This window comes from Babylonia areolata, chromosome 3 (assembly GCF_041734735.1).
Source record: "Babylonia areolata isolate BAREFJ2019XMU chromosome 3, ASM4173473v1, whole genome shotgun sequence".
Lineage (NCBI taxonomy): Eukaryota > Metazoa > Mollusca > Gastropoda > Neogastropoda > Buccinidae > Babylonia > Babylonia areolata.
In genome coordinates this window covers 38,264,197-38,279,521 of record NC_134878.1, presented here as the reverse complement: position 1 = coordinate 38,279,521, position 15,325 = coordinate 38,264,197, and the positions used below count along the sequence as shown (strand labels likewise).

At 37.4% G+C, this 15,325-nt stretch overlaps 1 protein-coding gene across 5 annotated transcripts in view; it reads left to right on the top strand.

Moving 5' to 3' along the window:
• The window catches only part of LOC143279974 (general transcription factor IIF subunit 1-like), a 153,967-nt gene that overhangs the window by 108,182 nt on the left and 30,460 nt on the right, over positions 1-15,325 (top strand). For all 5 annotated transcript variants that reach the window (XM_076584369.1, XM_076584368.1, XM_076584367.1 and 2 more), the window contains one exon: positions 3,750-3,835. In XM_076584369.1, coding sequence (XP_076440484.1) covers positions 3,750-3,835 — 86 coding nt within the window. The remainder of the gene's footprint in view (positions 1-3,749; positions 3,836-15,325) is intronic.

Here is a 15,325-nt window from a genome sequence, read left to right as displayed (position 1 = left end):
TGGCTCCAGAGGCCATTTCAGCTTATCTGTATTTGGTCGAGATTACAAAACTTTCACTTACGGGCTTTACGACTTGCAAAGATACCTGATTTCATCAGTCGTCTTCAGTCATTGACAAAATGAGAAAACTCACAAAGGATAAGAAGGTTTTTGCAGCAGAGATTGATAAAGGAGTGAAAAATAAGTGGAACTGGGCCTGGCAAGATGAGACTGTGAAAACAGAAGTGAAGAACAACAAAAAAAACTTTACGAGTAGGCGACACCATTCACAAAATTGACGCCACGGGCAAGGCCAAGTGCGATTGGTATCAGATTGTATGGGTGCAACTCTTCAGTCTAGGCATGGAAATCTGTTTTCAGATTTACATTAAAAACAGAGCGTCCGTTTTCTGTAAGAAAAAAAAAGAAAGAAAAGCGGAAGGGCCATTCTATATCCTTTACCGATGGTCTGTCAGAAATGAAAACGGTATGCTCTTTTGAAAGCGTCATTTGTTGACCCCTTGACAGGCAATCCAGTGACTTGTCAGAGCACCAAAATCGAAGTCAGAAAGTTTCCAAACGGTCAGTTGAAGTTGTCAAAATACTGGTAACGAAAGGCGATCCCAACATTGCTCGTATTGTCAAATATAACTGTGAAAAGCATGCACGCACGCACATACCGTGCACACACATGCAGTCAATCACACACGCGTGCACAGACATGCGAGCGTCTGCGTGCGCGCACACACACACATACACACAAAAAAACTTGCGCACACGCACAGATTCACCTAAACGCACAGATTCACCTAAACGCACAGATTCACCTAAACTGTTGCCTGTAATCTCCATCCCTGTCAAGCCACAAGGGCCCTGGGTACATCTGCTTGACCCTCTGTTCATTCAGCAAAAGCTGCAAATGTTTGCTACTTTATGCACAAGTAACATTGTTGCCATTGAAACAGAAACTTTGTAGCAATTGATGTCAGTGCTTTTTCTGACACAGCCAGTGCTGCAGTACATACAGTTCATGACAAGAGTCAGTTTATTTAGATTTGAGACCTATAGGTGCCAGATTACCAGACTGGTTACACACGCATGCACAGACACAGAGCTGAATTGAATATGTGCTCGCTCGAGCGCGCTCACACACACACAAACACACACACACACACATACACACACACAAACACACACACACACTCTCTTTGAAAAAAATTCACTTGAATGCACTCACATATACACATACTCTGGGGTTTTTTTGCTTTTTTTTAATCTCTCTCTCCACACTTGCATATCTGCACACATATGAGCAGTCACACAGAGCTTAATAATATGCACATGCACGTACACACACACACTCTCTCTTTCTCGCGCACACACACACACACACACACACAGATTTGTATTTAAAGTAATGGACATATATGCACACTTATAAACTTTTTCCTCCCACCTTCCCCCCTCTCTCTCTGTTTCTTTGTCCCTCTCTACCTCTTTCTGTCTCTCCCTCTCTCTGTCTCTTTCTTGAATATACACAGAGTTGTATTGAAAACACACACACACATACACACACACACACAGAGAAATGCGCGCGCACGCAGAGAAAGACAGATCTGTTGAATTTGAAAGCAATGCATACACATGCACAAATACAACTTGCATTCTTTCCTCCCACCATCTCCCCTCTCTTTCTCTCTGTCTGCCTCCCTCTCTCTCTTGCTCGTTTACACACAGTTGAATTGAAACCACACATACACACACGTGTGTGCACACTCACGCTCACTTGCTGTTGCTCTCTCTCTCTTTTTTTCTCCCTCACACACAGAGTTTAGTTGAATACACACACAAACACAGTCCAGGCTGGGGAACTCACAGCGATCTGCAATTTTTTTTTTCCTCAACCAGCACACATGCCTGTCAGTGGAACAGAGACTACAGCTGAAGAAACCAGATGGTCAGTTATACTGGTACAGTGCAAACTTTTGTGCTAAGAACATTTTCCTTGAAAACAACAACAACAACACACAAAAGATTTAGAAAATAATGTCCCCAAGGCCGACTTTTACAGGTTTGAAAGCAAAAACACTTCAGTTTAGGAAGAATTGGACAGATTTTTTTTTCTTCTGTGGGTTGGAATTCCTCAGCAGCATTGGTCACCCACAAGTGCAGATTTTATGGTTTGAAATTGAGAAAAACCTTCAGCTTCAGGTGGGGGCCTTCTGCGACCCCCAGGCCCCCACTTTTCACACTCGGTCACAATTTCCCAATCTCATGCCTGGACTTCAGCATGGCTGCCAGGATGTACAGTACCAAAGAGGTGGCTAGAATTTTGTTTGATTCTCCTCAGGATCAACAATAGCAAGTTCGAAAATGTTGTTGCAAATGAAAGTAATGTTGTTATTCAACTGAAGTGATTCTGGTTATGCTGGTAATGATTACTTGCTACAAGGTGCATCAACAGGAAAGGGGCGGGGTTGTGTTAGAAGTTGGTACAGAAAAATCGCAATATTACCTTTGAAACCCTCCAGGTGAAAGTCGAAACATTGTTTACAGTGAGCTTTTGTATTGTACTGTTGTGTGATGGTGTTTGTGGGTGTTTGTGTAGGATGGTGTGTGGGGGGCGTGTTTACTGTTAATATGGCTGCCAGGACATACGGTATAGAAGAGGTGGCTAGAATTTTGTTTGATTTTCCACACATTGACAACAGCAACTATGAAAATGTGATGATAGAAAACTAAAGTAATCATGGGAGTGCATCAGGCAAAAGACACACCGAACTCATGTCAGATTAACTCTATGGAGACGTAGTTAAATAATGCATGTAGTTTTACTGTGATGGGCAAATATGGACATATTTGAAAAATTCAACACACTTTCACACAAAGACATACAAATTATATATCACTAGAATGTTTACCATCTCTTCTTTTAACAGTTTAAAACAGTTTTCTCATTAAATGCTGCTAAATATTTTTTAAAAATATTTTAAACTATGTCACTAAATACGGAAAAAAAAAGAAAAAAAAGAAAAATAGGTATACTGTACCCACCAGGCATATCATATCCATCAGCTAATCTACAAGGCAGCATAAGATGATTTTCTCACACAGTAAGGTTCCCTGATTCTCATGAATCAGTTTGAAGTCAAATGTTGCACAACAAACTGTTAAAAAAATAAAATAGAAGATCACAACACTGCTTGATTATGTCAAGATGGACTTCTCACCCAGTCCAGAAAAGTCTAAAAAAAAAAAGCCTTTCACGCAGTTAACGGTCAAGAGGAAATAACTCAGTTTTTCCTAGACTGATCCCTCAAGACAGCCTGATTAGTTTCCCTTTAATTGAACACTGCTGAGTGTATGAAAAAAAATTCTGTGATCCGCCGAATCCTACACTACGGCACATCATTTTGAGCAGGCAGAGTGCCGGCGCCGAAGCGCCGCATCTCCAAAGAGTTTAAGGGAAAGGATGAGCATGTGGAAGTCAGAAGGTGGTTACTGTCGAAATTTGCACTCTGGCTTTCTCTGGCAGAGCTGAATGAGAAAGGCAGAGCTGAATACTGAACTAAATGGTCAGATTTCTGAGGGAATCTAATAGCCAAGATTTAATTTTTGACAGGTTTTCAGTCTTGAAATGGAACTTAGAGGTCTTCTTGGCTATAAGCAGCATGGTTTGATTTATTTTTGAATGAATTATCTTCCTGATGATTAAAAGTTTGTTCATGGGCATTTGTGCAAATACACAATACACGTGTATCTTTGATCAGGAGGCAGTGAAAGCAGCAGTTCCAGCTCTGACAGTGACTCTGACATCGACAAGGATGACAAGTTTACTTCTGCACTTCTCATGCAGGTACAGACATATTTGTATAACTGTTTGTGTTGTGTACTGCTTTTTGACTCACTTGTGTAAACAAAGTGAGTATGTTTTAACCTGGTGTTCGGTTGTGTGTGTGTGTGTGTGTGTCCGTGGTAAACTTTAACATTGCCATTTTCTCTGGAAATACTTTTGTCTGCCAATACCAAATTTGGCTTAAACATAGTATGAAAAAAATCTTCACAGTTGTACCAACAATAGGTTGTAAGTCTCCCGAATTAAGCCATATTTCCGTATCATTAACAGTTTTATTTTGTTAAGGTTCGTTCCGAAACACGAAAATTTTAAAAACTGATTCTTACTGACTTGCTGGAAGGTAGGTTGTGTAGAGAAGACATGACCTCGTTTTTCATGTTCGCAATTAAAAGCAAAGAAACAGACATTCTGGACAGAACACATACAGTGACACTTACTGCAGTATTGATGTGTTCACTGCATATGAATATTCTAAAGTGGACACTGAATTAACCAGAATGAACAGAAAAAGAAATTTTAAATCGACTGTTTCACTGCCTTGTCTGCACAGCACTGGTCAGAGCAGATCTTGACAAAACATGTTGCAAACCCTGACGCAATGGCAACGTCTCCTTACCGCCAAATTAAAAGAATTTCTTAAATAATCATTGACGTGTTTACTGCATATGATTCAATTGTTTTAAAGTGGATACTGGATTGATTGATTGATATGGACACTTATATAGCGCCTATCCTTGGTCAGAGACCAAGCTCTAAGTGCTTTACAAACGGGGGTCATTTGCACGACAGGCTGCCTACCTGGGTAGAGCCGACTGAAGGCTGCCACCGGGCATCCATCATATGTTTCCTGTGTCATTCAGTCAGATTTCAGGCACGCATACGTACACACTCAGACATACATGTAACATTTTATGTGTTTGACAGGTTTTTAAAAATATTTTATCTACTCTCATGTATCCTGCAGTGGCTTCATTTTTAGCATTGTAACAAAAAACAAAGAAATTGAATTCATTTGAATCCCTGAACTGACCTCATCGATTCTTAGATATTCTGCAGTGGCTTCATTTTTAGCATTGTAACCAAAAAAACAAAGAGATAAGATTTATTTGAATCTCTGAACTGACCTCATGGATTCTTGAATATCCTGCAGTAGCTTCATTTTTAGCATTGTAACAAAAAACAAATTAAATTTATTTGAACCTCTGAACTGGCCCCATGGATTCTTGAATATCCTGCAGTGGTTTCATTTATAGTATTGTAACAAAAACAACCCCCCCCTCCCCCCGCTCCACCACGAAAAAAAACAAACCAGAGTGAACAGAAAAAATAAATTGAATGGACGGTGCCCGATGTAATTTCTCCGAGGTTGGAAAAACGAAGCTTGTCAAACACTGATCTCTGCAGATCTATAAAAACGGACAAAAATTGCAGTGGTTTTGAGGTGATGGGAACGCCTCCTTTATCTCGGATGTGAAAGAAATTTTTAAACGTCCGAGATATACCAAAATAACATGATTTAAACTGCGTTATGACTGCGATTGCCGCTGTTGATTTATTCTGCTAAAAGTACATGCTCAAATAATAATTTTTGAACATCAACATCGAACCCGCGTTAGTACAAACATCTGTGGTTTGAATATGCTTTGAAGATTTTTTCTTCTTCTTCTTTTTTTTTTGTCGCGAAGCTGTGTGTAATTGTAATAATGAATAGAGAACACATTTCAACAAACTAATTTTCGATTTTTATAAGTTTTTTTTTTTATTTTTTTAATTTTTTTTAGTGTGTATTACAAGTGAGTCTTGAAGGCCTTGCCTTTCTTGTTTGTCAGATGTCTCTTTGACTTATGTTTTAGGCATGTTGTAAGAATGTAGTTGTCCCCTGTTTTTATTTTTTAAGGATTAAAAAATATTACTTGGACATTGAAATATGTTACGGACAACTGTTTTTAGTAATTTTTTATTCTAGCACATGCACTGTTGACAACTTTTTTGTTGCCTTAGTTTAGGTAGCAGCAGCCCCCATGGCCGATGCCGGGAAACCTATGAACGCCTAAAAAATTGACTAATTTTGAAGTGCATTTTCTCAAATTTGATTTCATTTTGTGAAAAACTATCCAACTGAAATAATTATTTATCATCCATATTTTTAATTTTTTATTGTGTTTGCTTTATACAATGCGTAATGAGTTCGCGGATGGAAGAAAAAGAAGTGTACTATAACGCGAAATAGCGATCCTTGTTCAATGGCGGGCGGCGTCTTTCTGAGCGCGACACAGTTAGTTTCAACCACATAGTGGAAAAAATCGCATCCGTTGTTTTCCATTCATTGGTTACTGTTCGAAAAACTGGGAGCCGTGAAAGGCGAAAGTTCAAGGAGAACTTTCGTGTGTTTTTTTCCAAGCCTTGGGCGAAGTAGGGTAGTTAGATCTGAGCGCAAAGTTACGGGAATTTTTCGGCTATCTTTCAACGCCTCGCGCAGTTCGAAAATGAAATCTGACCCTACGCGATACTGTATGAGCGGTAAAGAGCATTTTCTACTGATTTCAATGGTATCCGAAACTAAGATTTTTGATCCATGGTCAATTTGCTCAAGCGATTCAAAAGCAGGTACCCCTCTTCATCAGTTGCGTCGGCCCAATCAACATTCGACACAGGAGAGCGGCACTTCATCTAACACAAAAATGGCATTGTTTCTCCAGAAAATCTTAAGTTTCATCGGTAAGTTTTATAACATTTTTGAAAACAAATGTCTTTAGCACTTTCATGCACAATATTGAGCTGAAATTCTTTGAATTAGGATTTTGATCGATGTCAGTAACTGAGCAGCTTGGATCTATTTCATCAGTGTTTTCGTAACGTGATACCGTGTTTCAATCGGAACACGATTTATTTTTTTCTGAGTAAAACACACAAAAACTACTGATACAGAATGAAAAATGGACATGTTAAAACAGAGCCCATGAATTCCAATTACTAATATTTGATAGATTTTTGCTTTAGTAAGCAAAATATTACCTGGGTCTAAAACCGGAAGTGCTCAGGACAGCATTAGCGTCGTCTGCTACAGACTTGGTGAGTGTTAAATGAGTGAGTAAAAAAATTGTAATGTGGTTTCTTTTTCCATAAGATGAGCATTTCATTCAACATCACACAAAAGTCTGATAGTCTGATATTCTAGTTGCTTTCTGCTTCGATAGCTGTGAAACTTTATATTAATATATACAGACAGATAGTTACTATGCTCTCACATTCCAAAAAGAACAAGAACACCAATTCATACTAACCCCACCCCCCCTCCTCTGCAAACTTCACTTTAATAATTTGCTGAAAGTTGAATAATCATTCCCCTCACTTGTCTCTGAGTATCATCCACCAATGGTAAGTAGAGGGGAGGGGGTTGTCAATGGTTGTGGCAAACTTGGCACTGAGCCAAATCACTGACCACTTGCTCCAGCTTAGAATCCCTGACTGCTGACCCACCACCTCCTCCCACCAGTCATCCCCTCCCCCATTTCTTTCCTGTCAGTGGAGTAGGTGTGTGTGTGTGAGAGAGAGAGAGAGAGAGAGAGCAAGTTTGCATTTGCACATGTATGCTTGTGAGTATGTGTATGTATGTCTGAGTATGAAAAAAGTGTAATGTGAAGAGATATATGATTAATTTGAACAGTGCAGTCAACATCCTGTTTCTTAAAAAAAATTAACACCAGTTTTTAACAAACTAAAATTAGTAAAAAGAAAATCAGTACAATAATACCCATAGCCTAAGCTGCACATCAGGTTAAGTCAAACTATATAACACTATCTGGGATCCAGCAATTAAGAGTATAACGTGTGTGTGTGTGTGTGTGTGTGTGTTCATGTAACCCATGATATGCTATGCATCTCGACTGCATGAAACAGGAAACAAAGAGATAATTCATGAAATGATAAAATGCAAAATACCATGCACATATTGTGAATGAAATAATCACTTTGATATATATATATATATATATATATATATATATAACATGCATTCTCATATACACACACAAATAAAGGTGAGTACACAAAATATATATATCAAAGAATAAGTTACTAAGTATGATGTGCATATTAACAATAAAATATTCAATATTTAGTAATCATATATACCTAAGACATTTAGTAATACATTCATCTCAATCATGAAATGTAGTACCCTGAAGTGGAAATATTTGAGTAAATAATCGCATGCAACAAAGACACATAAGTTGAACAGTACATGTAGATGGCAAAGCTCTTGTCAGCAACTGGAAAGGACAGACCCCCAAAACTTCAGCCTCAGTTGCCAAAGCATAAGTTATTGCTGCAATTTGAGTTATTGTGTGAAAGGAAAATGCAGCCAAATAGTTCAGTGCAGTGAATTTTGTGTTGCTGTTGAATGCATACTTACCTGTCAGTATGCCATTTTATAATTCTGTTATCACAGTGTTTTCCTCCCACTCAAAACACACAGAAATTGACAAAATCCTAAACATATATTAAACTGAGAGCTCTGTTTTTGGTTGTATGTTTTAAATTTAATATAAATTTTGTTCTTTCTTATGAGCTGATCTGTGTATCTGACATGTTGCAGAAAGGGCTGCTCATGGCAGGGCATGCAAGACCTATTCATTGATCCAAAAAGGCCAGTATGAACAGCTCAGGTAACGAGCAGTATGTTATTGCTGATGCCAGGAAACCTGTGAGTGCCAAAAAAGATATTTTTTGGTGTGTATTTTCTCTCTTGTGAATCAAATGCCATTTTGTGAAGAAATAAAGATGCATCATCCACCTTTTATTTCTTATTTATTGTGGTTCTTCTACAATGAAATGCATGACTGGGTTCATGGATGGAAGAAAAAGCTAGAGAGCTGAAAGAAAACAGATTCATATATCTGTCATTTTTGCTAGCAACTTAATATTTGCTCCCTCTTGGGAACCTTTGTTGTGGAATGCCCCATCAACCTACCCATTCTGTACAATGCTCTCAAGTTGCATTTGTTTAAAAATTTGCAGTTATTTTGCAGAAGCTGATCAGCCAAGACCACTGGTAACTTATTGTGGCTGTAACTTCAATATTTTTTCAAAAACAAAAATTTTGAAGAAGTCTCATCCACAACGTGCACCCTTATTTATGAGGAAATCGGGTATCATTCCTTTTCTGCCAACTTTAGATGAAAGTTTTAAGATTGATAAAATTTATTTTGAAAGTGACATTTCACTTAATACACACACAAAATTTCCTGGTCCTACTTGCGACAGTTACTGAAATATTCATCTTTGCAGCATGCTACCCCAATAAACAGTCTTTTTTCCGCTGGTCAAATTGAAGATTTTTCAAAGTTTGAGACTCTGATACTTAAAATTCAGTAAATTATCCTGCCTGAAAAAAATTCAGTGCACTTTTTGTGATGTATTTTGCAAGATATTTTATTATGAAATGCAGCTGTCTATTCTTTTCAGTGCTGTAGACCTTCAAAGTTGCTATTCTGTGCAGATTGACATGTCTTGATTTTCAATTTCCCCCTACTTTGACAGGCATATTTTCCAATTTCTTTGCTGCTGAAGTGTTATTTTTTCTTGTGCAATATGCTATTATCATATGGTTTTTAGAAGTATATGAGTTTTCATAACAGTATCATCATGGACAGTACAGTATGACTGTGAAAATGAAAATATTAAGTACTAACAGCATGTGCGCATCGTCACATCTTTAAAATGGAATATCTTCAGAACCAATCAAGATATTCACTTACTTTTTTGTTTGTTTTTCTTATATTGTCTTGTTGTTTGCCAAAAATCACATTTCAGTTATTGTAATGAATATTTAAATTTTCACTGCCGCCACCTACTTAGTTTGGTGTTTTATGTGATATGTTGCCTAATTCGGAAAAATATGATCTAGAAGAACATGTTTGAGAAATAGTGGAGGTAGCAAAAACATCTTGGTCAGGTGTATCTCAGAAAGCTGACACCAAAATCTTTCATGTCTGTGCGAGTGATTCCTCGAGGTGACCTCAGAATGGCTAGCCTCCCCTTTTCGGACACAAGGGGGGCCAGGGGTGGGGGTGCCTATAGCCCCACCTACACTTCAGGTGGCACTTTTCATAGATGCCACCTCCCTGGGCTGGGGAACCCATATGGACTTACTCCATGCAGCAGGGACTTGGTCCTTGAGGGTACACCTATGCCAAATAAATTTTCTGGAACTGGAGGCAGTTAGCAGGGCTCTCCTGCACTTTGCGGGGGAGGCCACAAGCAAGACCATCTGCTTGTTCAAGGACAACACGAACGTTGCATGTTATGTGAACAAAAAAGGGGGGGCGGGGCGGGGGTTCTCCTCTGTTCGTGCCACAGCAAGGGCATTGCAATCTCAGTGAGACACATAGCAGGCAAAGCCAACATCTTGGCATATGCACTCAGCAGGGTCCAAAAGTGTCATCCACGCGGAATGGACCCTGGACAAAGACACCCTGTGTGGGAGCAGTGGTTTCAGCCGATGGTGGACCTCTTTGTCACAAAGTTCAACAAGAGACTCCCCACTTAATCTCACCGGTTGCATGCCCAGAAGCATGAGCAGTGGATGCTCTGTCTAGACTGGAGCAACCAGATTGCCTACGCATTTCCTCCTTTTCCAATTCTGTCTGAGGTGATACCAAGCCAGATTGGAATGCCTGCAGCTGATTCTCATTGCACTGAAATGGCCAGCTCAGCCCTGGTAACTGGACCTCCAGTCCCTGACACATGTTCCACCTCTGGAACTCGAAGCCAAACCTCATCTGCTGAGGCAGCCTCATTCGGGGATCCCTCATTCCAACCCACAGCTGCTCCACCTGCACTCATAGCTGCTGTGCGGTCAGTACTGTCTGCACCAACATTGAAGTCTTCGGCCCCTTGGTCAGTCTCTGTGTTGGAGGCACTTACGAGGGGCTGCCTCCTCTGACCTCCTTTTCTTAGCCTCCAAAGCAAGAAGGGCGGGGACTGAGTCTCTAAATAACTTTTTTTTCTGTAATCAACATTTAAAAAAAAAATTCTTTTACATGTAGACAAATATGCAACAACAGAAACAACAACAATTTCACACCATATACCATTGTGATAAACTAAAGACATTAATAATAATAAGTAAAATAGCATAAAGTAGATAGGGCATAAGTCAATGGATGAGTTTTGTTAGAGTCAGCAACAACAGTTTACCCCTGAATCAGTCACATCAATCATCAGATAATGATATTTATCAAACAAAAAAAACAAAAACAAAAAAGAAATCCCAAAAACAAAAACAAAACCAAAAAAACAAAACACACACACACACAAAGACATCATCACACCAAAGGTCCCATGGGAAGAAGTGTTTATAAAGAGGACATTTGACAATAATACAAGTATTAACTACTGGGGAAAAGAAAACATTGGCTTATAAAAGTTCCATTGCACATCAAATCTGGATACTTCATTTTTTACATACGCATTATGCCGTTCGATTTTATACCTCGCATAAAGCTGTTTTAGAAAGGCATGCAGACCTGATGTGCATTTTTCAATTTTGCATTTGTAGACATATACTTTGGCAAACATTATAATGAAATCAAATATATTATCTGTTTTTAAATGCTGTGCAACGCCGAACAGTACTAAACTGCATCAGATCTTAATGTTAAAGGCATTTTCACGTTTTTCATTAAACAATTTTTCTAAAGCGGTCCAAAAGGACTGTATATGCATACAATGCCACAAACAATGTTCTATGGAGTCTCTTGCGTCATTACACAGCATGCAGTTATTTGTTTCAGATACTTCCATAGCATTTAAGACAATATTTGTTGCAAGAATTCTATGAACGATTCTCATTTGCAGCCGTTTTATTTTGACATCTTTAATTCTATGGATAAAGTGTTCCAATGAACAACGATATTTAATTTATTTGCCCATTTTACATAACATTTTGGTTTATCATCATTTTTTGTTAATACATCATACAACAGTTTTGATCCCTTCTGTGCATTTGAACAAATGTTAGTGCATTTGGCATATCTGTAAATCCACTATCATTATTGGTTGGTTTTATTCCTGTTTGTTTGATATATTCCTTTATTGAAGAGATGTTTGATATATTCCTTTATTGAAGAGATCCATCCATTAAAAGTGACAAAATTAGTTTGATAATTAATGTCAGAAAAAAATAATTGTATTTCATAAAATCTCCATTACTTTAAAGGAAGTGTTTAATGGCATATTTTCCTTCTCCCATCAGTTTGTTATTCCTGATAATTTTATTGCCAATTTTTTATGTTTTCATTGTAGAATACAGGTTGGGAAAGTATTTCTTTTGAGTTTCTAGGTTTCAAAGTATAAAAGAGTATTTTGTATGCTTGAAGTATATGGGACCAGAATATATTTGTACTCCTATATCTATACTCATATGCTGGTCCACAATATGCTAAGTTTTCAAGAACTGGGCACTCTTTTGCTGCAATGTATTTCCATTTGTGGTGCGTGGCTTCAAATTTTCTTGTCCATGATAGCTTTAGAGCATGAATATATTTTCTAATGTCTGGTATATTTAAACCCCCATGTTTCTCGGTTTTAATTGAAGTCTTTCTGTTCTCTGTGTCCTGCTTCCCATTCCAGACAAACGAAAAACACATTTTCTGAAGTTTTTTTTTAACAAAATCATCAGGTGGACTGGGTAGTAGAATCCAAAGATGTATTAGTTTAGATAGAACAAGTGACTTAAGTATAGCCACTCTACCAACTGGTGGAATGCTTCTTTGCGACCAAATCTTAAATAAAATTTTTTACTTCTGACAATTTGTCTTTGTAATTGATTGTTTCACAATCTGCCAGACTTCAGTAAACTATATGCCCAGTATTTTAAATCTGGGAGGATTCCAGATCATTTTCAGATTGGGACAATATCTTTTTTGTTACTTTTTCCTACTCCCTTACCAAATTGCTTGTGTTTTTACTACTGTTCATGTACAGACCTGATACTTTACCAAACCGGTTAATGATATGTATAGTTTGTTCAAAAGAGTTTCTGTCTCCAATATTGAATAATTGCGTGTCATCAGCAAATTGAGAAATTTTGTGTTCAACATAATCAGTATAAATACCTTTTATTGTTTCTTCCTCTTTAATCATTATTGCCAAAATCTCTATCAAATAGATATGGTGAGACTGGATCTCCCTGTCTACAGCCCCTTTCTACTTGGAACCATGGAGTAATATTGCCATTTACAATTACTGTTGATTTTATGTTTTTTTAGAATATGTGAATCCACCGACAAATGCTGTTTCCAAAACCATAAGCTCTTAGTACTTTAAACATAAATTTCCAACTTAGGGAATCAAATGCTTTCTCAAAATCAATACTCAGCAGTAGGCCAGGAAGATTCCTGGTGTTTAAGTAGTTAATCAGTTCATAAATTAGTCTAATATTGTCACCTATGTATCTATTAGTTATGAATCCAGTTTGATCTTCGCTTATGAGTGTTGGTAAAACTTTCTTAATTCTATTTGAAACGCGTGATGACCCAATTTTATATACTACATTTAGAAGGGATATGGGGCACCAATTTTTTATATACTCTTTTGGTGTATCACCTTTTGGAATACATGTAATGAGGCCTTCTCTTTGTGCGATAGAAAATTCACCATCTCTATATGCTTCATTTAATGATCACACAACAAAGGGTCCAATCTGTTTCCAAAAGAATTTGAAGAAGTCTGAAGTGAAACCATCTGTCCCTGGACTTTTTCTGTTTTTCATATTTTTCAAAGCTAGGCTTGCTTCATCTAATGTAATTTCTCCTTCTAATAAATTTTGTTCTTCTGACGATAACTTAGTGATATGTTTAATAAGCTTCTCAATTTCACATTCTTCCGTGTTTCTCTCTTTGTACAAATTTTCATAAAAAACCTTTAACTTCTTCAATGATCTCTTTCTGGTCTTCAACAATATTACCATTTTTTGTTCTGAGTTTTATCATTTTCTTACTGACATAATTCCGTTGTTCTAGATTGCAAAAGTATTTTGTAATTTTTTCAACTTCTGCTATTCATCTTGCTTTGGATCTCGAGAGTACTCCTTCCATTCTCTTATCTCGTATTGTTTCCAATTCTAGATTTAATTCTTTCAGCTTTCTTACTTCATTTTCACTTTTTACATGTTCTCCAAAGTTTCTATATTTTGTATCAATTTAGTTTCTTGCTGTCTTTTTGTCTTTTTCTTTATTGTAGCAAAGGAGATCGTTTTTGCTCTTATCTTCATAAGTCATGAAGTCCAAAAAGATTTTGTCTGAAATATTTAGTTCTATCTCTGATCTTGATATTTCTTCAATTGTTGCTCTGATATAACAGTTTGCAGCATATTATACAATGACATTTGAAATTTCTTCATTTATTTCTTCTGCTATTTGTTTGTCCTGAAGTAATGAACAATTAAATTTCCAAAATTTTTTTATAGCTTTTTTGTCTTCTCCAAATTTTAGAGTCAGTGTGACCATTGAATGGTCTGTATGATATCCTGGAAGGATGTCTGTATTTTCAAAATGCCAGAAGAGATAGTCTGACAACAGGAAGTAATCGAGTCTACTTTGTTTTAACGGTGTAGGTTTTCTCCATGTGTAACATCTATGCTCTGGATTATTTTCTCTCCAAACATCACTTAAGTCAAGTTCTATGCTCCTTTTCTCAATTTTTTCTCTGGCTTTTGGATTGTTAACATGTAAGTAATTATCACAGTCAACGTATGGATCCATGGCAACATTCCAGTCACCTACTGCAGTAATGTTGTGATTCTTATAGTTCTTAATTGTATCAATTAAAAAAAGTTTGATAAAACATTGGGTCATCTTTATTGGGACCATAAACATTGACCAGAAGAAATTCCTTTTCCATCGAAGAAAAGGTTATAATTAGAAAGTTACCATTCTTATCTCTATTTATGTTTTTAATTTTGAATTAAAAATTATTAGAGAACAAAAGTGCAACTCATCTCGAGTTTGATTGGTATGATGCAAAGAAGCATTTTAATCCCCATTCAGGTGTTACATACTTTTCTAGTTTACTATTAAAGTGTGTATCCTGGAGGCAATAAATTGAGTATTTCTTCTGTTGAAGATAGTGAAAAACATCCCTTCATTTTCTCATGTCTCCAAGCCGTTGACAGTTTAAAGTAGCGATTGTAATGCTATCCATCATTAGGTATTTCCATAACAATCGAATGTATAATGCAGCATAAGTCTCCAAATGATTTTTGCTGGAAGAAATGGTTGCAGTGGTGTACAGCTCAGGTCGTTCCTCTACAAACCCTCTGAGCATGCAGCTGGCCAACTTTCAGGCTCACTGCTCCTGGGGTCTCAACCTGTTGGCTAGCTTTGTGTGGAGGTTACAGGTCAGCCATCTGTACTACTATCAGACAGCTAGGTGGTCCTTCCTTTGAAGCGGCTTTCCTTTTCAGAGAGGTTGTTAGGGGCACCTGTC